The following is a 22,703-nucleotide window of genomic DNA, read 5'->3' as shown; positions in this document are numbered from 1 at the left end:
TTTAAAAAAGGATTAGATGGGCTTCTGAAGTCCTCTAGTTTTAAATATATGAATCTCTGAGTTTTCTGTAAGTGAATGGTTGAAAAATAATTAAAACAGTTGAATTGATGAGACCAGGAGAAATTTGAATCCATCTATATTCATATCTAACGTTTCTTGCCTTGGGAAGCTCCTATCTCAGCCATCTGAGGGACATCTAATAGAGTTAGCAGGCTCACGCAAATGATATGCAGGGATTCTTCACTTGAGATCTGTGAACTTTGTTTTAGTACTTTGATAATTGTATCTCAATATAATTGACTTACTTTGAAATCTTATATATTTTATTTGATATATTTAAGCATATTATTTTGAAAAGATCCAGATTTCACTAGGCTGCGAGAGGGCTCCATGACACAAAGAACAATACGAATCATCAGAATAAATTAACAAGGAATGTTTAAAAAATAAAATAAAATTTAAAGGAGCTCCGGTGGGAAAGTTTAAGAATCCAAATGAAAAAGGAGCTGATGGAGTATAAGGCAATGTTGCTGGTGATCAACCCCTTTTTTCATTTGGATGCTGGCAAAGCTAGGGAAGGGCTGGGGATATGAAATGGGGAGAAGGGAGGGGTAAACTACCCAAGCCTTCCAATTCTTAATCTCTGAGGCCTGATTATCACCACCATGAAGGCTGGACTCCTATTACACTGACCAGTAAACATTGTTCTACAAAGATGATTTTCAATCACAAGAATCAAAAGGATCAGAGCTGGGAAGGGGTTTTTACATAATGCATATAGACCAAATCCTTCAATTTACAATGGGGAATACTTTGGCCCAAACAAATGGACATATTTTCTCAAAGTCACACAGCTTATGAGGAGCAGTATGGCAGAGTTCTTTGACAACCATCTCCAAAAGCAGCAAGATCCAGTGTGTGTGAGCCTGAGAAAATTACTTAATCTCTTAAGCGTGCTCTAACTCTCCAAGACCTATTGTTTGCAAATAAGGTGCCAATCTGCCCTAGTAGGGGAAGTTTTATGGTTTTCAAACTTTTTAAATAGGGGGCCAATTCACTGTCCCTCAGACTGTTGGAGGGCCGGACTATAGTAAAAACAAAAACTTTGTTTTGTGGGCCTTTAAATAAAGAAACTTCATAGCCCTGGATGAGGGGGCTAATCGTCCTCAGCTGCTGCATTGGGCCGTAGTTTGAGGAACCCTGCAAACAATTTAGTAGTTTATATGCCCCCAAACCTCAAGTTCAATTCTGTTCCTATTCCCATTACTCAGGTTATAAAGTGTCAGAATCAGAATTCAAATTGAAGTTCTTCACTTTCAGATCCAGAATACTTTTCCTTATATCCTGAGGCTTCCTTATCATTTGCAGAATGGCTGCTCCCAAATCTGGGAAGCTACCTGGGAAGTACCTCTTAGTACTGCCATTGGAAAGAAGAACTATTTTTCTGGGGTTAGCACTGGAATGGCTATATGTGCCTCTAGATGAGATGTCCTACCCTGATTCTGGAGGATGAAGAAGGACACTCATCCAAACTGTAGTACAGAACAGTGGTGCTATTCTGCCCTGGAATAACAAGGCTTCTTGGCTGGGGAGCTCATTAAATAGAAACCTTCACAGGAGTTGAGTAGGATGATATTCACGAGGACAGGATGGTTCAAACAAAATTACTTCCATCCAGTAGTGTCTAACAGGAGAGGTCTTCGTCTATTTAAAAGAGCAAATACAGAATTCTTCCATCCTAGGATACTGTTCTTTCTTTAACAGTGTTCTGGATTCTTCAGGTTTCTTGATTTTTAAGCATTTCTAGTTTAAAATTTCTTTCTTTCTTTCTTTCTGAATACTTACTTTCTTTCTTTCTCTTTCTTTTTTCTTTTTCTTCTTTCTTTCTTTTTCTTTCTTTCTTTCTTTCTTTCTTTCTTTCTTTCTTCTTTCTCTTTCTTTCTTCTTTCTTCTCTTTTCTTTCTTTCTTTCTTTCTTTCTTTCTTTCTTTCTTTCTTTCTTTCTCTCTTTCTTTCTCTCTCTTTCTCTCTCTTTTCTTTCTTCTTTCTTTCTTTCTTCTTTCTTTCTTTCTTTCTTTCTTTCTTTCTTTCTTTCTTTCTTTCTTGGCAATTATGCTGTTGATGGCTAGGAAAATCAAGAATATATTCCAAGCTTTGCTACAGCCCTGGACCTGGGCAATAAGCAACTGCTGTATCTGCTTCTAAATCTGGGAGTTGGAGAGTAACACTGAGACTTTCCACCTCCATTTCACTCACCTACTCACAAATCATACAATTCAGTTGAACTGACTGAACTCTCTTGCTAATTGCCTCTTATTGGTTTGGCTAAAAAGATGAAGCATGGGAATAAAGACAAAAAACATTGCTATTCCCATGCTTGGGGGGTGGGGAGGGTGTGTGGCAGGGACCTTCATGAATACATAGAAACTGGGGTTATGCTATTCATTTCAGAAAGCCAGGATAAGAGCTCATAATTTTCAGAAATATGTATCCTTCCAACAATATTGCATCCTAAGGAACTCTGTTTATTATTGAGAGAGCTTGGTTTTTGAAGTTATTTCTTGATTGGAATTCTGTTTTGCAAATTTCATTTAAAAAGAAACAAAAGAAGGTAAAAAAAAAATATCGGTCATTTAGGAGTGCAGAAAATTTCTCCAAAGTGATGCAAACTTTTTTTTCTGTGTGTGTGTGGTGTGTGTTGGGGCTGGGGTCTGGGGAGGACTTCTTTTCATGACCACATCAGTTCTTGTATTTTCCCTTTTAAGAAAAGCAGGGACTGCTTGCAGGCTGATGACTATGAACTTTCTGTCTGGCCTTTCTTTGCAATCCTTCAATAATTACCCCTCCAGCACACACCATAGTAGTCAGAGGGTTTTGCTTTCTCACTGACTTGTACACAGTTCTGGGGAGGGCTGTTGCCAAAGCTATCATGTGATTTATTGGCCCTCCACTGGGACAAGGGGGGAACAGATATCACTTTGTGATTCGATTCGAAGGGGGCTGGGTTACTATTTCTAGGTGGAATAAGCTAGTATGTACCAAGTTCAAACATTTGAAGAGGGAGGTTAAGAAATCCTGAGTGCGGGGTGTAAGGATTATTCTGTCCTGGGGCCGTACAGACGTCGTCTGAGGCAGGGAGCAGGAGAAGAAAGGATACATTGTGACCCATTTCCAACACCTCCTGTGTGTAGACTCGGAAGTGCCTGGCCTGTAGAGGGACACGCGCAGAGAAAAAATAGGAGAGTTACAACATGGCACTTACATAAACAACACCAACCCAGCATAAAACATCTAACAAAATTACATGACTTCAAGCTTGGAATTTTTATACAACATAAATATTAGGGTTCAGCCCATTTAATAATGCTATATAAAATCAAGATTTAAGGCAGTAATGTTCCACATAAACGCCGAAAACAACATTTATGCTTGTTATAAAAAAAAGCAGAAAATGATTGAATTCTGTGGGGTTTTTGAAATGATGAATATAATTACATAGAACAGCAAAAATGGATTGAATTAAAAATCCACTACTTTCAATTTAGGTTGGTTGGGGGGGGGGGGAAATGCAGTTTCTGGCCAAGGTCTGAGAAAATTTTACTAGCATCAAAAAAAAAAAAAAAAAAGAAAGAAATTGTTGCATGCAGTTAGGCAGCCTTCTCCCAACATATATATACAACCCAAGAGAGTCACCAATGAAATGTGAGCCTTTTCGAACCTGCTAAGCCAAAGAAATCCTTTAATAGAATTGACTATCTTAAGGAGAACTAACTTGTTCTTCATTCCAAGAGTGGCTCCAACTGGAATAATATAGCTGTCTGCTTAATGACTGCTGTCAGCCATCTATCCATTCTGTAAATAGTTCAACTCAACACACATTTATTAAGTGCGCACAATGAGCAGGACATGTGAGCATGGTCCTGTCAAGCACTGGTTATGTATGGACTTCTTTTTGCACCATACTGGTGACTGTTCTATGTTGATCTTGCAGCTCCAACTTAAAATTGGATTATGGCAGGGATAGAAGGGCTCTCTCAGAGTTAACCAGTTCATCCCATTGCTTCAAGGTGAGTCAGTCCCCAAAGATTTTTGCTTATGTTGTGCTTTTAAAAATTAGTTTTTGACAGATAAGGGCACATTCACATCCACTTCCTAATGGCAAAATCTTTCTGCTTCTAGGCTGGATTCTTTTGATTTGTCTTTAGGGAAGATGGAGAACATTTCAAGGGGAAAACCAAATTAATTTAATCTTTAAAGTATTAACTCAGAGGATTAAAAATGGGAAACCATAGAATTTCTACATTTGGATCAGGACCAGAAAATCCTTTGACAATAAGTACTCTATCTGAAGTAAGAGTCCATGGTACATCATTTCAAAAGAGGTATAACTTGGTGGGATGATTAGGACTTTATTCCAAAATGTCAAGTTTAGAGAACATTGAATTTAGAGGGCCACATAGCATTTATTTATTTTTTGTCTTGTTTAACATTGTCGGCAATAATTATTTAAAATCATAAACTACCCACAGATGGTCAGCTGGGGGTAATTTACTTTCCTGCTCCCTACTCTCCCTCCATGCTTCCCACAATCCCACTTCTCAGTATATATCTTATACTGCTTGTCCCATGCATGGTTTGTGGTATTTGAGTCTAGTGCAAATATTCCTTGCTACGACTCTCCTTTGATTATGTGTATGTGTACATGCATGTGTATATGCTGTGAACTAATGCATCTGAATCCCCAAACAAGTCCTTGATTCTTCTTTCCTGTTGATGCTAAGTGTACTGGACAGAAGCCAGACAATATTTTCTGTTTTGTCTTTAAGTTGGATTGGTCTCAACAGGGACTGACTGGCCTTGAGGGAAGAATGAGAAAGATTTGTGGTGTAAGAGTTAATGAGAGGAGGAAAGAAATGGAATACAGAGCCATTTATTCATTTAGATATTACATTAACAATATATAAATGATATTCTAGACAACATGCAAATACCCATTAATTTTGTTTAGACTGCATGAGTATTTTTTGTGGAAAGAAGTTCAATATTGTAAAGTAGAATACCTGGTGCAGAGGTAGATTGATCTGTTTCAGGAGAGTCCTCACTGCCACTTGAAGCTCATAGAAGAACAATTGAGTGGAGCAGTCAGAAGTCTGAGCTATACTTTCCATAGATTCAGGGACAGAAAGCTTCTGGATCCATTCCCACTCATCTCTGTATGGTGAGTCAAGTTAAAATTAGAAATAAAACAAAAGTTGAGTACACAGCTGAGAACTCACAATAATACATGTACAGAACTTGGTATAACCCATTTGTGGTGGTGAAAACTTATCTGGGAAGGTGTAACTTGAGCTGTTTACCACCCAAAGACAATTCCAAACTAGATCTCTCTCATTCAGGCCACCCTCATTACCAAACCCAATGGAGGGGGCAGGTTTTGTTTATACGTGTGAACATTCCCAGGTCTTAGCTTTGAAATATTTCAGAATTATCTTCTTGACATCTCTTTTTACTTGCAGATCTTCTCAGAATTCTCAAACTCCACCTTTTACTGCAGGGCATTTGGTGGTTAATTCAATGATTGGGAGACCACAGGGAGCTCTGGTGACAGCTGAGGCAAATCAGCTCTAGGGTTGGAACCATGAAGACTATTCTGGTTTCCTTTTGCTTCCAGATGTTTAAAGGGGAGGAGGCAATAAGGGAATCACAAACAGGCAACTTCATGAGAAAAACAGGCCCAGATAGTCTTGGTTCTAATCAGTCTGTACAAATTGCCCGTTTGACAATTCCATAAGTATCCTCCCATAGAGGGAAGAGCTATATTATCTAAGGCAAAGTGAAATGAGCAGAACCAAGAGAATAATTTATACAATGAATATATTATAGAGAAAACCAACCTTGAAAAATTTTAGAACTCTGATGATTGCAATTATAAAATGGAATGCAGAGGACTGAAGGTGACTCATGGCATTCAACTCCTGTCCTAGATGATGTACTTGAAATCCAGCATAAGACATTTGGACATCAACAAGATGCTAATTTATTTTTTTGCACTTTGTGATACAGTGAATAGAGTACCGGTTCTAAAGTCAGAAAAATCCATCTTCCTGATGTCACTTAACCCTATTTGCCTCAATTTTCTCATCTGTAAAATGAAATGGCAAGACACTCCAGTTTCCCTGTCAAGAAAAGCCTACATGGGGCCACAAAGGGTTGGACATGACTAAAACAACTCAAGAACAACACCAGCAATGTGTTTGCTGTACAGAATTTTTTTTTAAAAGAGAAAGCTAATAAATATTTGAAAAAAATGAAAAAAGAAAAACAGACAAACTATACTCTCTCTTTTCTGTTGGTTTGCAGTTTTTTTCCAAAGAGCATCTACCTACAAAGATCACACAGTAAGGAAGGTGAAAGAATGGTAATGCTAGTGGGGAGCACATTTGATCATGACACTCTTGAGAAGCTTGGATAGAATGGTTGAAGGAGTTTGGATGCCACCCTATTTCTCACAGCCTCATTGTAGGCTGTGAGAAGCCACAGCTTCTCATATGGCTTTGTTTTTCTATTCCAATATAGCAAGGACTGATAAGATGCCCTTAAAATCCCCAAAGGAAAACTGTCCTCCTACTTCTCCTGAGGAAGAAGAAAAAGAGATAATGACAATTTAACATCTTGGGTATTGTGATTGAAATAGTAATTAAGGGTCATACTATCTGCCTGGTTTTCCAATCTCTGACTCTTTTCCCTGTGCCAAAGAAAAAAACTGATGTACCATAGCTGAAGCAAACACTCCAGTCCTATAGTCAGTTCCCAGATTTAGGGGCTGCCAGATCAGATAGCAATCATACTTTTGTCTACAAATCCCCAGACATTATAATCATTACATATGGTTTGTACCATATGTAATCCCTGCATGGGGCTTTCTTGTGAAGAGTTATGATGGCTTGGCCACTAATCTGTGGGTCAGAGAATCAAATTGATTATGGTATAAAATTTTAATCAGAAAGCATACTTTTCCCCCATCAATCACCTCCTTTGCAAAATCTCTATTTTCATAATCTCTGTGCTATTCTAATTCCTTACTCAGGAGATTGGTAAAATGTAGTCTTTGTTCCAGTGAGTAGGGGAATCAAATGATAATGAAAATAGATTTGTGTGCATGCCCACCTTAAGCTTACTGTCAGATGTCACAAATGCCTTCAGCCTCTGATTACACTCAGAAAATGAACATTTATGATTTTTTGGGGTAATGAAGGAGACTGAAAATGAGCTGTATTTGATTGGCATATAGAACTACAAAACTCAAAGGTTCCAATGATGAAAATTATTTTTGGGACCTACAGAATATAAGTTAGCAGGGAGAAGGAGTACTGTATACTGGTCTTGTCTCTGACACATATTAAATGTGTGACCATGAACAAATCACCAAACCTCGTAATGCTATGTACTACAGATGAGTCTTTAATTGACATTGATGGATGGAATTCTGTATACTTAGATCATCATAGAGGGTAGATTTATCCCTTCTCTCAGTACCCCAATTAGGCACAACATTATCCCTAAACATCTCGTTTTCCTGGTACATCAAATATCATTTGACAATCTCCCAACCATCATTGTTGGATGACACAGTAGAATTGTAAGAACAGTGATAGATTATTGCAAACAAACTAGTGACCAAGGGAAATGTGTTAGGATTAAGAGTAGAAGAATGAATATACATTATACTGGTCTTCCTCTTTTGCCCTCTTCGGGATGGGAATGGGGTAATGGAGGGTGGGTGGAGGGACTGAATCTGTGACTTATTCATGACTTATTCAATCCCGCAGTTGAACAAATCCCCTTTAATAATGCAAACTGATATCATTTTAACTTATTGGCAACTCAGAGTCTTAGAGAGTTACTTATGATAATTGGAGATTAAGTGATTTGTCTAGGGTCATACAGATTATATATATTTGAAGTGGTACTAGAACCCAGGTTTTGGCTCCAAGATTTGCTTTCTGTTTAACCTGTCATTTTATCTGCTTTTATCCCATAAATTTTCCACCTCATGCCTTGTGACATTTGTAGTTTGAGATCAGAGATAAGAATAATAAGATATTTCTGAAGATCACCATGTACTTCTACTTTCACTTTTAAGATTATAGTCAGTACATGTTCTTGACAGAAAGAAGGGATTCAAGAAGACAGTGGGAGTGAAACTTGTACGTTGGTGGTGGACTGGGTTGGATGCTTTCTTCTGTTGCCTTTGAGATATAAAATTTTCTTGTATGATTATTATGGGAATTATAAGGAAGAGATGGCTTCTGGGAGTTTCTAAGCAAAGATATGGTGGCTGTCTGATTTGCTCCCTAAATCACAGGACTATATCTTTGCTTCAACTGTGGTATTTCAGTTGGTTTTCTCTCTGGGCATGGGAAATAGAGATAGAGGGAGAGAACTAATAGGGGACCAGGCAGATCGTGTGACTGTTAATTACTGTTTCAGTCATAATGCCCAGGATGCTACATGCCAGTGAGCCTATTCTGAAGCTATAGCTCAGTGGGAATACCAGTTAGGAAGCATCAAGGTCTAGAGGAAAGGGTGCTGGATTTGAATTTGAGGGCCTGAATTCAAATTCTGGCTCTCCTACTTAATATCTATGTGATCTTAGACACACAATCATTTAACTTCTCTGTGCCTTAGTTCCTCATTTATAAAATGAGACCACTGGACTAGATGGCCTCTGATGTCATAAGTCTAGGATTCTTTTTCAGTCATGGGTGGTTGATCAGAGCAGAGTGGGAAAAAACTGGCCATTTTTGCTACTTTTGCCACGCCAGTGAGAGGGCAAGGAGCCAATGGTGCTCTTGCCTTGTTACTCTCCTGTGTACAGAGCTGACAGCGGGTAGATTCTAAACATGGAACCCCTTCCCTTGGCATTTCCCCTAACATAGGATAGGGGCAGGGTTAGGCAATGAAGGTCCCTGAATGATTCTTCCAACATCCTAAGAGAGAATGCTGGAAGGAGGCTATTGAAGAAAGTTTTGAGGCGCCAAATGGGTACTGCACCAAGAGAAAGAAGGTTTAACAGTTCTCCTTGCAATTTTATAATGTTTTATAAACTATGTGACCACAGAAAGTTAATTGCCTATGTAATTGCCTATGGCTCACTCCACTCTGCGTCTGCTGTTCTGCCTGGTTTCATCTCCATGGAACAAAATGCCCCTCCCAGGTTAAACTCATCACCTCTAATCTCCTCATCCTGCAGTTAACTCAAATCTTGAGTGACACCATCTCCCTTAACCTTTTCTCCTTTCTGATTGGAGGGATGGAGGGTGGAGTATTGAACTCCTCCTAAAGCCTTCCTTTATAGAGGGTAAAAATGACTTTTTGGCTCACTGTATTCTGTCTTTTTTTTTTTCTTTATTGAGTATGATTCAATTATTTTGCTCTTCATACAAGAAATCATCATGGATATAATGGAAAGATTCCTGCATTTGGAGTCCTGTGACAAATATCTAGACCCTCTAAGGACTGCTGAGAGTTATTACAATAATTTTAATTAGGTACTAATTGTAATGTGGGCTAATGTCATCAGAACCGGGCAATCTTTTTTAAAAAATGGTGGGGTAAATGCCCTCAATGCCAAGCTCCCCAGGGCATTTTCAAAGAATTCCTCTCCTTGTTATTGTTCTTCCTTCTTGGAAAAAGACAATGAGTAGGGGTAACCCTTTCAAAGCCTTCAGAATATCTATTGCTGTTTAGGAAGGACCTACCTTGAATGTTGCTCTGGAGAAGATCTTTTGCAAATGGTTCATTTCAATAACTAATCATTGAATACTATGAATGATTTGGAAGAAGGAACCCCTTGTTTTGCTCCCACCCCCCTCCAGATAACTTACTTGGAAACATTGCTGTTGTCTCGAATCTTTACATGGCACAGAATGTTGGGCAGTTTCTGGGTGACAAGGACTTTGATCTGATCCACAGAACTGCAGAGTTTCAGGTAACCAAGGTATAATCCAGGAGGGAGACGTTGTTGGCTTCTTTTCTGGTAGGACAAGATATCCTGGGGGAAGAAAAAAAATATTCACAGAGATGTTCAGATTATTTTCCATGAAACTCTGTCACAGAATGGTTGGTTCACTAATATAAATTGGGTGACAAAACAGGATTCATCATTGTTAGGAAGATGTGGAGTCTTACATTTAGATTTTTAAAAGGCAACAGGTACAGGATGAGGGAAATAAAGCTAGATTTCAGTTCATTTGAAAAAAAAAATCTGGGGGTTTTAATGAACTGCAAGTCTGGTATTTGTCAATCGTGTGATTCCATACAGAGCATGGTTCATAGTAGGTGCTTAATAAATGTGGATTGATTGAATGATAACAGACAAAAACCAAAAACAAATGAAGATGGTGGTTCATTTAATAGTATTAGGACAATTTGGAAGTGAGGCTGGTTTGGAGGGAAAGATAAGGAAAGAGAATTAGATTTGTTCTGTTTCACTTATAGGAGAAGTGTAGGAATGGAAGGCAGATTTCTATTGTTTCTTGATATTCCAGTTAAATCATATGTGATAGGGAAAATTTCCTAAGTATTTGGGTTTGGAAAAAGAATGGGCTATTTTGGGGCATGCTAAGTCTTCTCAAGTAGAACACTATCATTTTTGGTTGCATGTATTGTAGGGAAGATATATAGCCAGGAGTATCTTGGACTGTATGATCTCTGTGGGTTGTCCTTTTGTACTCTGAGAGTCGGTGATTCTGTAAAGTATCTGTTGCAAGACTGGTCTTTAACATCAATCAGGTACTGAATAACTACTGTGTATTGAGCTCCATGGGAGAAGCAGGGGTGAGCCACAGGGGGAGAGTTACAAAAAAAAAAAAAAAGAAACGTAGTCTTTGGTCAGTGAAGTGAGAGCTCATGGTCAATTGAAAAGATTGGACCCATTAAAGAACAATAATGATTGTATTATAATTCATATACACTTTAAATTTTATAAAGCACTTTGAATATATTATCTCCATTTTTTTTTCTGTTCAAGAATTCTAGGAGGTAGGTTCTATTGTCATTCCCATTTTACAAATTGCAAGCATTTCACCAAAAGGAATCAAATGATTTATTCAGGGTCATTTTGTTAGGAAGTTTATAGGAGGATTTTAATTCAGGTCTTTGAAGGCAAGGACTCAACCCACTTTGCCACCTAGGCAATGGGTCAGTGTAACCTGAGGGTGCTTCTCCCATTCTTGATGATCTGTCAAAGATGCTTGACATTAACTCAGCAATCATACATATCAGTTCTTTCAGTACCAGGAGATGGAGTTCATGTGAGTCAGGTGGCTTCAATCCATCAGTCTTTTACTTTAGCTCTCTCTTTATTAATTTAGGATAAAAATGGATTAGCCATTTTTAATCTGTCCTTGAGAGGCATGTGGGCAATTCAATTCATGTTGTGCTTAGATTTTTGTACACTTTTAGTAGCTGTGTGATCCTGGAGTATCCCAGGGGTATCCTGAAACCAGTTGTAATGGGAGATGGCTGTTAAATGTTCAGCATGAATATTTATGGAGCAGCTTAATAGTGGAGTAAATAGAGTACCAGGAAGACCTGAGTTCAGATTTGTCTATGGATACTTACTAACTGTGTGAGATTGGTGAAGTTACTTAATTCTGTTTATCTTAGTTTCCTCATCTATAAATTGAACTGGAGTAGGAAATAGTAAACCACTCTAGTATCTTTGCCAAGAAAACCCTAAATAGAGTCAGGAAGAATCAACCACAATTTTAAATGGACTGAACACCACCAACAAAGCTACTTAAGCAAGTAATCTTATTAGTACTCTGTAAGAGAGTATGATATGCTAGATGGAACATTGGCCTTGGAGTCAGGATGGAGTTCAAATCCTGTCCCACATACTGCATGGGACTCTGATCAAATCTCTCTGTGCCTCAATTTCCTCAAATAAAATAAAGATACTACTACTACCTGCCTTCATGGGTGGTTATGAGAATAAATATATGCCAATTGCTTTGTCAATGTTCAAGTATTAAGTCATGATTTTTTTAGGTACTATTTGCTTGTAAAATTGAAGGAATACTAAAATTATATATTCATATAGCATTGATAGTGTGCAAAACTTTTTGACATGCAGACCTCATTTTCATTTAAAAGATAATAAAATTGAGATGCATGGAATGCTGTGACTTACTTATCAAGGTAACACAGCCAGTATATGATGGATCCATAACCAGAATTCTTCTTATCCTAAATCTAGTGACTATCATAAGGCACTAATTAAGTTGGTATATTATAAAGATGCAAACTATTATTTTTTAAAGGAGGGTTAGCCTGAAATAATGTGAATTATATAGTTATTTATGTGATGTCCTCTAATATAAATCTATGTGCCATCCTATAGTTTTCCTCAGGTTAGATTTGCTGATCTCATGTGCTTTACCTAGTCTGCTACCTGAAATTCCTATCATTGATGTCATTTCTTTGGATCAAGGCAGCAGAATCTGGAAGAAATCTTTGATGAAACTGAAAAATATTTGTACATTGGACATATTTATCAAATTTAGATCATTGCCCAGCAATGGGGTAGAGTGATTCAAGTCAATTAGGATGGAGCTGGAGGGTGAGGGGGCTATTGGAGGGAGAGAGATTTATCCTAGGAAGAGCAGGCCCAAGAAGATTGTTGTTTGGTAGTTTTAGGTGATGTTAGTGACCTGATTATATCATGAATGCATTGACAGCCTAGGAGATAGGCAGGAATACTCAGTTAATTAATCAATCAGCCAACACTTATTAAGCATCTACTATGTATATAGTATGCTAAGTGCTCCAGACTCTGCATAGAAGTTGAAGTTTGGATAAGTTGCTGGGCCTGGAGTTAGAAAGATCTGAGTTCAAATCCATGTGTGGGACCACAAGTCAATTAACCTCTCTGTGTCTCAATTTCCCTATATCTATTATGAAGAATTGGACTTAATTGCCTTTAAGGTTCCTTCAGCTTTAAATCTATGTCACATAATTTTCCTTGGGAAAGATGAGCTAATCAGAGTATTGTGTCCATTGATAACCATAATTTTAAGAATAGAAGGTAAAAGACTTGGGGAAATAACTAATATTCATGGTGAATGTTTATTTGGCATTTTATCAATTACAGAGTATTTTATGTTCATTGCCTTTTTGGTCCAATAGAATTAAGGTCTTTGTAGGTAGGGATCTTTGTAACCCTAGAACCATGCACAGTACCATAAATGTGTTTGTTGTTATGCAATCATTACAGTCATGTATGATTCATCCTAACCCCATTTGGAGTTTTCTTGGAAAAAATAATTGGTTTGCCATTTCCTTCTCCAATTCATTTTACAGATGAGGAAACTGAGCAAACAGGATTAAGTGATTTGCCCAGGGTCACCAGACAAGTAAATGTCTGAGATACTATTGTAGGTACTATTTGCTCTTAAATTTGAACTCTAGAAGATGAGTCTTCCTGATTCCAGGTCCAGCACTCTATCCAGTGATCCATTTTGCTGCCCTTGCTTTGAACATAGTAGGTTCTGAATAAATAATTGTTAAATTGAATGGGATTTTCACCACAATAAACACAGGAGGGTAATGGTTCAAGTATTATCATTATTTTATAGATGAAGAAAATGAAGCTCAGAAGTATGGACATGAACTACCTACTACATCGTGGCCACAGCAACAGTCCCCTTGTGGTACCTGAATAGGGCTGTTCCATCATGGAATTCACAGTTGGTGACATTTTTGATAGGAAACTCAGCAAGTTGCTAAGAGCTTTCTGGGAGTGTTCTAGTTGTGTGTATGTTGGGGGTAGGCAAATGGCACAGTTTATGCTAGTCATGTTAGGCACTGTGGAGACTGTCCAGCCTGCCTGAGACCTTAGAAGTTACTAGGTCTTATCTCCAGCTTCATGCTGACATCTGAGACTTGGCTGGGCTCTTTGCCACATAATGAGTACCTCACTTCCAGGAGTGCCGACACTTGCCTGGAAACCTGCCCCAGTGGTTCTATACCCCAAGAAAATGACCTGTAAAGGGGTGGGGCAAAATGGGGGGGAGGGTTCAGAGGGGAAGAGAGAAAACGACATCAGGCAGGAATGTGCCAGTCAGCAGGGGTAAATTTTCCACTTGGATCTGGGTGGAAACCTGATCCCGCCTCTATTTTTGGTCTCCTTCTCTAACAACCTTTGCCCAGATTGGAATTTCTTTGCACCTGTAACACATTTTTAATGGAATAAGTCTAGCAGAAACCAGGTATTATATCATGCTGGGGCCTGAATGGTATTTCTGGGAGCAATACTGAAAACCCAAGTTAGCCCAGACCTCAGTTTATCCCCTTGGGGATTAGTGTATTAGTCACCCCGTAAAAGCTCAATTGATTATGATTTTTTAAATGTTTCCTTGAGCGTGTTTATAAATGATGAAAAAGAAAACTATGAATGAGCTAGTGGGGTTTCCCCTTAACCTTCTTTATCAATTTTATATGAATCAGAATCCGAAAAAATCTAATCTAAAAGATTTCGAGTTTTTTCCAATTAGCCTTCCTAAGTCATATTATAGTTTGTCAGGTCTCAGGATGAAAAAAAAATTGAAACACACACTCATACTGGACACCCCTTTGGCTAGGTATTAAATGGATTAGTGGGTTGATCACTTGATTGGCCAGAGCTGACTCAGTAGTGCTAAGGGAACCAAGGTTAAAGATTGGGTTCTTTTATAGTTTTCTGATTCTGTCCTCACCCCACCTTATTCTATAGTCCAGCCATCAGCCTGTTCACTCTTTGTCAGGTACATGGCATAATTTTTTATCTTTATACCTTTGCCTTGGGCTGTCCTTTCTTCTAGGAATGCTCTCCATCCACACCTTCACCTTTTTGGAATCATGGCTTCCTTCAAGATTCAGTTAAGTCTCTACTTTATGCAGGATGCTTTTCCTGATTTCTCTAGATGCTAGGGCCATCATCCACTTCATTTATTCTAAATGTATTTTGTTTATTCTCTGTCTTTCTCTGTCTCTCTCTCTCTGTCTTTCTTTCTCTCTCTCTCCTTCCCCCCTCTCTTTTTCTTTCTCTGTCTCTCTGTTTCTTTCTGTCTCTCTGTCTCTGTCTTTCCTTCTCTCTCTCCTCCCCCCTCTCTCTTTTTCTATCTCTGTCTCTCTCTGTTTCTGTCTCTCTATGCCTCTCTGTCTCCATCTTTCTGTTTCTGTTTCTTTCACTCTGTTTCTGTCTCTGCCCTTCTTCTTCTTTTTCTTCCCCTCCCCCTTTCTTTCCTTATCTTTCTCCCTCTTAAACTTCAATCTCATTCCTTCTCTCTCTCTTCTCCCCTCTGCCCTCTCTCTTTCTCTTTCTCCTTCACTCTCTGTATATATACACACATAATCTCTATATAAATATACTAAAAAAAATAAACATATTCTCTGTATCTCTCTATTATATGTATATATATCCACACATGTACACACACACATATAGTCTTTCTTCTTTCCCTCTTCCTTTTTTTTCCCCTTTTCTCTTCCTCTCTCTTTACTCCCCCATATACTTTCAACATATCCTTTATATTGTAAGTTTGAAAATATATGTATATATTGTATCATACACATTTTTACATATGCATATCTCTACATGTGTATGTATATAAACATGTATGATGTATGTATACTCCATTAGAATATAAGGTCCTTCAAGATAGGGACTGGCTGTTGCTTTTCTTTCTTTCCTTGGAGCTTAGCATAGTGCCTGTCATAGAGTTAGTGCTTAATAAATACTTGTTGACTGATTGATTATGTTTCTCCTAAAGCTTCACACAGTGAAAAACACACACATACATACATACACACATACACAACTTGCCTCTGGCTATCTCCTATTATGGCATCTCCAATTTGTACTGGCTTCCTTACTGATGTGTATTAATGCTTTTGATGGAATGGAGTGAGAGCTATAGATGGTTTGATGGAAACTATTTCTACTACAGAAAGAATCTTTTATAATACATATCCCTACATATAGGAGGGTACCCTTACTGTACTTCATACCTTAAAAGCACCCCATCAGGGGAAGCTAGATGGTACAGTGGATAGAGCACCAGCCCTGAAGTCAGGAGGACCTGAGTTCAAATATGACCTCAGACAACACTTCCTAGCTGTGTGACTCTGGGCAAGTCACTTACTCCAATTGCTTCTGCAAAAAGAGCACTCCATCACTGAAGTGAAGCAGATTAGTAAATGTTAGTGTCAGATCCGAACACTGTTGGAAATTGGAGATTTCCAGAGGACAGGAATTATCTGTTCTATAGCCTTCTTACTCTGGAACAGCTTTCCACCCTTGGGGGTGACTTCCCCCTAGAATCTTCATTTTGAGGAAGGATCTTAGGATAACTGTCCTTAGTTCTTTTTCTAGGGAGATTATGCCTTTCCCTATTTCCATTTTGCTTTTTAGATCTCTTTTATGTATTGATTTTCTTTGTTAGAAGGTAAATTTCTTGAGGGCAGAGAGCATTATTATTATTATTATTATTTTGCTTTTCTGTTCTCAGTACATAGCACAGTACTGGACCTCAGTAGAGAATTAAGACACCCTGTACCTGAAGATAAACTCCCTTTACAACCTACCTGATGATTTGTTATTCAGGAATTTGCTCAAAGCTCTCCAGTGTTGGGGAAGGAAGCTGTTACTTCCCTTTTCTTCCATCTCCCCCCTTCCCCTCCAAGGCATCCCACTCCATTGCTTAATAACTCATTGTTTGGATGTTTTCTCCTTCCATAAAGTTTAAATTTGCATTTTAGCAACTTTCACACATTATTTCTAGTTCTGCCAAGAAAAACAAGCCCAATCAACTTTTCTTCAGACAACATTTCATATACTTGAGGATAGCCACCACATATCCCTCAGCATTCCTAGTTCTTTCTTCTGATATTTACATGGCACAAAGATTTTCCCTATTCTAATTATTCTCTTCTTGATACTCTTTGGCATAATATGTAATGTTCTTCCTCTACTGAAGTCCCGAAGTTATTTCAGGTTTGTTTTAATGTCATTTTCCCATGGCCAGTAATTGCTTCTCTACCTATTTACCTCCCTGTACTTTTATATATTAGATTATGGTCTCCTAAGGTGTAGGAGAGGAGCTGTGACCCTGTTATTATCTTTGCACAGTGTCTATCACCTAATAAAAGTCATTTAGGAATGTGGGGAAGGAATTAGTTGACATGGTATATAGAGTCCTGGACTTTGAATTAGGAAGCTCAGAATTCTAATTATGCCTTAGATAATATTTGTGTGATTCTAGGGAGTCATTTAACTTTTCAGACTCAGTTTCTTCATTTGCAAAATAAGATTAATAATAGTGTTTACTTTATAAGGGTTTTCTAATGGTCAAATGAAATAGTATAAAATGCTTTGCAAACTTTAAAGTACTATATAAATGCTGATTATTATTATTGTTATTGTTATTATTATTATCTTTGTCATTATAAATGAGGACTTTTTTCTCCCTAAACCTCACAAGATTCTGGCTGTGAGTTTTCTAACCTTGCTATAGAGTTAGTTGTGTACTTTCTCTCAGTTACCATACTGATTTATTCACTATTACTAAAGCGACTCTTGGTATTTAGTTACTAAAGCTCTTGGTACAGTAGTAGTCTCCAAACAATTTTGATTGCTTAACCTTATTAACCAAACATTTTTGAGCATATATACCCCTATGCCCAAACTTGTGGGAGAGCCTTCTGAGCTGTATTGGTCTGAACAGCCACAGTTGGGCACATTGTACCCTGACCTTGCCATAGTAAATGCATTTTGGTCCTCTTTGAATACCAAGGATGAACAACCAACTCCTAATATGCTTATTTATATATCATAGTCATGTGCTATTACAATAATAAATATTTATATTATTAAATTTACACAAAATAGAAATTTTTAAAAAAGCATAAAATAAAGATCAAATAATGTTGTATCGAGTATCAACCTAAAGCCAATAGGAAACCACTAAAGTATATTGAATAGGGGAATGATATGATGAAGTTGAACTTTAAGAAAATCACTTTGGCTGCAGAATGGAGGATGTATTGACCTGAGGCAGGAGAATGACTAGAAACTTTTTGAAATCATGTAGGTGAGAAGTGATGGAGGGTCTGAAATAAGGGATGGCTATATGAATGAAGAGAAGGGTGGCAGTTTTGACAAAACTTAATAATTTGAGAAAAAGTGGTAATTGATAAAAATTGGTAATTGACTGGATATGCAGTTTGAGACAAAAGGAGGGATGGAGGATGATGCCAAAGTTGCGAACCACTTAAAAATAGTGATAACCTCTAAGTAATAAGGAAATTTGGAAAAGGGGTAAAGTTGGGATAAACATCAAGGTAATGAGCTCTGTGATGAAGATCACAACCCATCATGCTTTTTAATTTTGTCTTACTACTTCTGTCTGAAACAAAACAAGGTAGCAAGAGGCAGGATTTATTCATTGATCAATGCTTTGGTAGAGTCTATCCTCTGAAGAGTGTTTACTAAAACCACAAAGTAATCCAGGGCATAGGAGGTAGGAATGTTGTGGAGAATTTTCTCAATGGCATCTGCCACACTACTTTTGTAAGTGCCTGGATAGCAGTTAATTGATAACTGCCCTGATGGGTCCACCTAATAGCACTCAGAAGAGGAGAGTTTAGGAATTTGTATAGTGGAGAAAGTAAGCAAAACTGGGGAATACCGAGCAATAAGGGTAGGTTTGGTTGTATTGGAGACAAGCTCCATAATAGACCAGTGCTGGGAGATTGGGATGTGACTTATTTTTTTCATCCTTTATTTGATTGAGCACATAACTCTTGAGGTTACATTCCCAGTTTCAAGACCTGTAGAATCTAATTTGTTACTTGTGTCAAGACACATTTGGGTTCAAATTCTATCTCCAACATTCATGTGTGACCTTGGGCAAATCATTTGCCCCTTTTGATTTTCCCATCTGTAAAATGGGGAGAATAATAATACTTGTCATAAGGATCAAATGGTATAAATATTTTCTGACTGGCATAATATAAATATCATTTGTTATTATTATCTTTATTAGAGGGTGTCTGAAATTACATACATACAAGTAAACAGGAAAAAAAACACATTACCTGGATAGTTATGACTAAGATGTCAAGGGCTGTTGGCTCCTCTGGAGTTGACAGAGATTTTCTCTGGCTCTGTAGCTTTGATATCTGCATCCATTTACCATTGAAAAATGAATAGAGGGTTTCCACCTCTCTGATTGTGACTATGACGATGTTTCCATGACGATCCTTAATGGGCTCATAGTAAACTCTTCCCAAATTGTGGGTTCCAAGTAAATTCTAGAAACAAATGTATTATTGAGGTGAGACTGCACAAAGAAAAATTATGGCTGTCATGAAAGACACTGGCTTAGTCTGTGATAATTCTCAGAAACTACTGATGTAGATGTAACACTAAGATAGATGACATCATCAAAACATACTTGACAGAAACTCTCATACCTCAACTTCACCTTCTGGTGGAACACAGCAAGAGAGACAAAAATTACAATAGAAAATTTCAATTTGGTTCCTATAGATCTCTCCCCCTCCCTACTAGGCTCTTTCCCCTTCAATCCTTTCTCTACTTAGTTGCTTACTAGATTGATATTCATATAGCAATGGGCTAACTATGTTAATCTCTTTATTAATCAAGCCTCAGTGGTTCCCTATTTCTTCTAGAAGAAAATATTTACTCCTCTCTTTGGTATCTAAAGCCCTTCACAATGTGGCTTCAAGCAGTTCTTTCAGAGTGATCTGGATGTCTTTCTATTCCCTTTATTTTTCCAAATAAATTTTGTAACATCTTTTTTTTTTAACATAACCTACAGTGCCAAGTATATTCCTTTTCCCTTCTTTCCCTGATATCAGTAGCCATCATTTAAAATAGAGAATTTGAAAAAGGAAAAAAAACCCATAAAACATTTAAGCAAAACTACCCAATTCATTGAGAAAGTCCATGTTCAAAAGATGGTGGAGTGAGGGGAAGCAGTTAAGTTTTGCTCCTAATCAAACTTTCTCCACAAAGATCTAGAAAATGCACCAGACCAAATTTTGATCAGGAAAGGCAATACAAAGTTACAGGAAGTCATTTTTTCCAGTCTGGTGGCTTAAGGAGACAGACAGAGAGTTCTTCAGACACTGGAATTGGGGTCTAGCCAGAAGTGTGCCTGCATGCAGAGAATTTGAGCTCTTAAAAAAAAAAATTGAGGTGAGGCACCAGAGCAGGAAGGCCATGGACAGATAGAAGTTCTAAGGGATACTGGAATTAGTGTAAGGTGCAGGAATGAATGCCATCCAGAAGATCTGTATTTACATCTCCAATCCATCTTATAGGCTCCAGCACACAGAAAGTGCATAATAAAGTTTACTGACTTGATTTGAATGTGGGACCATGGGCAAGTCACTTAATCTCTATCCCAGTTTCTTCATCTGTAAAATGGGAATAACAATGGGATCTATCTTACTGGGTTGCTGTGTAGATCAATTGTAAAGTGCTTCATAAATTTTAAAGTGTTATATAATAATAATGATAATTATCACCATTATCCAAAGGAAAAAAAATCTGGATATCACAGTGGACCCACAAATTTAGTTGGAATTGAGAATTAAGAATTATGTAAACCAGTTAATCGCTCCGAATTAGGACTTGAAAAATAAGTATAACTTGCAGATATTGTGAGGTCACCTTCCTGCTATAGAATCAGTATCACTCTTAATCAGAGGGTGGAGTTCTATTTGAGGTGATATGGAGAAGTAGAAGGAAGTAAACAGCAGAGATATGAGAACTCAGACAAAGATTTATTTTTGGAAGATAGAATTTCCCCAAGGAAAATGGAAAAGGTTTGAATTAAGGAAATTTTTAGCAAAGAATTATATTAAAACTAAGTTGGACAGACCTTTAGTACTACAGAATGATTTTTGAAAACTATTCTATATAAAATTTAAATGAGAATAACTTAATATTTTCTGTAATAGAGCTAGGTGGTATAGTGAATAGAATTCTGGGTTTAGAGTCAGGAAGACCTCATTTCAAATCTGGAGTCAGCCACTTCCTCTATTGGCAAATCTCTTATTCTGTTTGTCTCAGTTTCTTGTACTGTAAAATGGGGATCCTTGAAAGACTATCATGAGGATCTAATGAGATAATATTTTTAAAGTAGTTGGCATTGTTAAGTAGTAGATGTGTATGCAAATGTTAATTCTCTTCCTCTAATATTAGAGCAATCCTTTTGTAGTATGGAGGAAAGAATGGGATCTGAATTTGGAGGAATTGGAGTTGAGTGTGCCATCTAAATAGGATCCTATGTGATCTAGAGCAAGCCATTTTGAGTCTCTGCAAAAGGAGAGGACTTGGATTAGATGATATCTGTGGTTCTTCCTAGTTCTCAAATTTGGAAGGACCAAGGAGAAATAGCAAAGTACAACTCTCCAATGCAGGAATGAGATGCTTATAACCTTTAATGATTACATCCTGCCTTCTTTGCTTATGATTTTCTTATTCATTTTTGATATGAAAATTGAAAGATATACTTCTGTTTTTTTGATGAGACCTCAAAGGACTTGTGGGTTGGATTTACTGAAACATTGCCAATCTCTTCAGTTCTCATCTTTTTGACTTATGAAAATAAGCTGGCAAAAAATGTAGAGAACTCAGTTTCCCAAAATTTCGGTTTTTTAATAATAACAAAAATTAAGAACATCAATGCAGTTTTAATTCCTATCAAAGAAACAAATTTATAATTACTGTCTAGAATGTTCTTTAATATGCCAAGCATGGTGATTCTACAAGCAAACCAAAGTTTGGCTAATATGTTTTTATATTCCTAAATTAACTAAGTTATTTGAGATATATGCTTTAAAAATATTGAATGACATTTCAGTTTTTGCCCAAACTTCCTTCACTCCTTTTAGCCAGGGTGGAGTTGGGGATAGCACAACAGACTTTTTTCATTTTTGTTTTTTTTTCATGGCTTTGACATTTCCAGAAATTTTACATAACTGGTTCTGGAAGAAAGCAGACAAAGTGATTAAAAGTTTGGGTAATGGGTCCTATTAGTAAAGGTCAAAGAGCTGGGATTACATTTTTTAGGAGAAGTGCCAGATTGGATAGTCTCAGATCTCTGATGGGAGACTGTATAAGGAAGGGTAAATAGTTATTTTCTGGTAGTTCTGAGAAATAGGACACAAGGAAGCAGGGAGCTGATGATGAACCCATTAGATGGATGGGAATGAAGGAGACTTATTTGGGTGGAAAATACTACATTAAACACCCTTTTAGGACGTGGTATGTCTCATTGGGAGAATTTTCCTTGATTAAGTGCCTGAAAATGCAGACACGATGAATGACCTCTCTGTCATGCTATCATTGGGCTTGATGCAGTCCAATGGCCTGCTATAAGAATCTACTTCATAACAAGGTCCTTTTTGGTGGATTCTGAGTCACAAGGGATCTTAGAGCTCAATTAACCCAGTTCCCTCATTTTACAGAGGAAATTGAGAAATTTACCTCCTGGACAACTAATAAGTATCTTTAGGTGGTTCCCAAGGCAAACATACCAAGCACTGACTTCTAAAGTATAGTTATGAGGATCCCCATTAGAGTTTTAGTAGACTGGTGCTATAGAGTTTTACAATACTTTTTAAGAA

General features: G+C 37.5%; 1 protein-coding gene across 1 annotated transcript in view; it reads right to left on the bottom strand.

Moving 5' to 3' along the window:
• ANKFN1 (ankyrin repeat and fibronectin type III domain containing 1) overlaps window positions 1-22,703 on the bottom strand; it is a 325,952-nt gene that overhangs the window by 26,734 nt on the left and 276,515 nt on the right. The window contains exons 13-16 of the mRNA XM_031966442.1: window positions 19,140-19,355; window positions 9,887-10,053; window positions 5,060-5,210; window positions 3,039-3,207 (exon numbers count right to left, since the gene is read on the bottom strand). Coding sequence (XP_031822302.1) covers window positions 3,039-3,207; window positions 5,060-5,210; window positions 9,887-10,053; window positions 19,140-19,355 — 703 coding nt within the window. The remainder of the gene's footprint in view (window positions 1-3,038; window positions 3,208-5,059; window positions 5,211-9,886; window positions 10,054-19,139; window positions 19,356-22,703) is intronic.

Source organism: Sarcophilus harrisii, chromosome 4 (assembly GCF_902635505.1).
Source record: "Sarcophilus harrisii chromosome 4, mSarHar1.11, whole genome shotgun sequence".
In the NCBI taxonomy this organism is placed as follows: Eukaryota; Metazoa; Chordata; class Mammalia; order Dasyuromorphia; family Dasyuridae; genus Sarcophilus; species Sarcophilus harrisii.
Note: the sequence above shows the minus strand (reverse complement) of the source record. Positions and strands in the feature narration are given on the sequence as shown.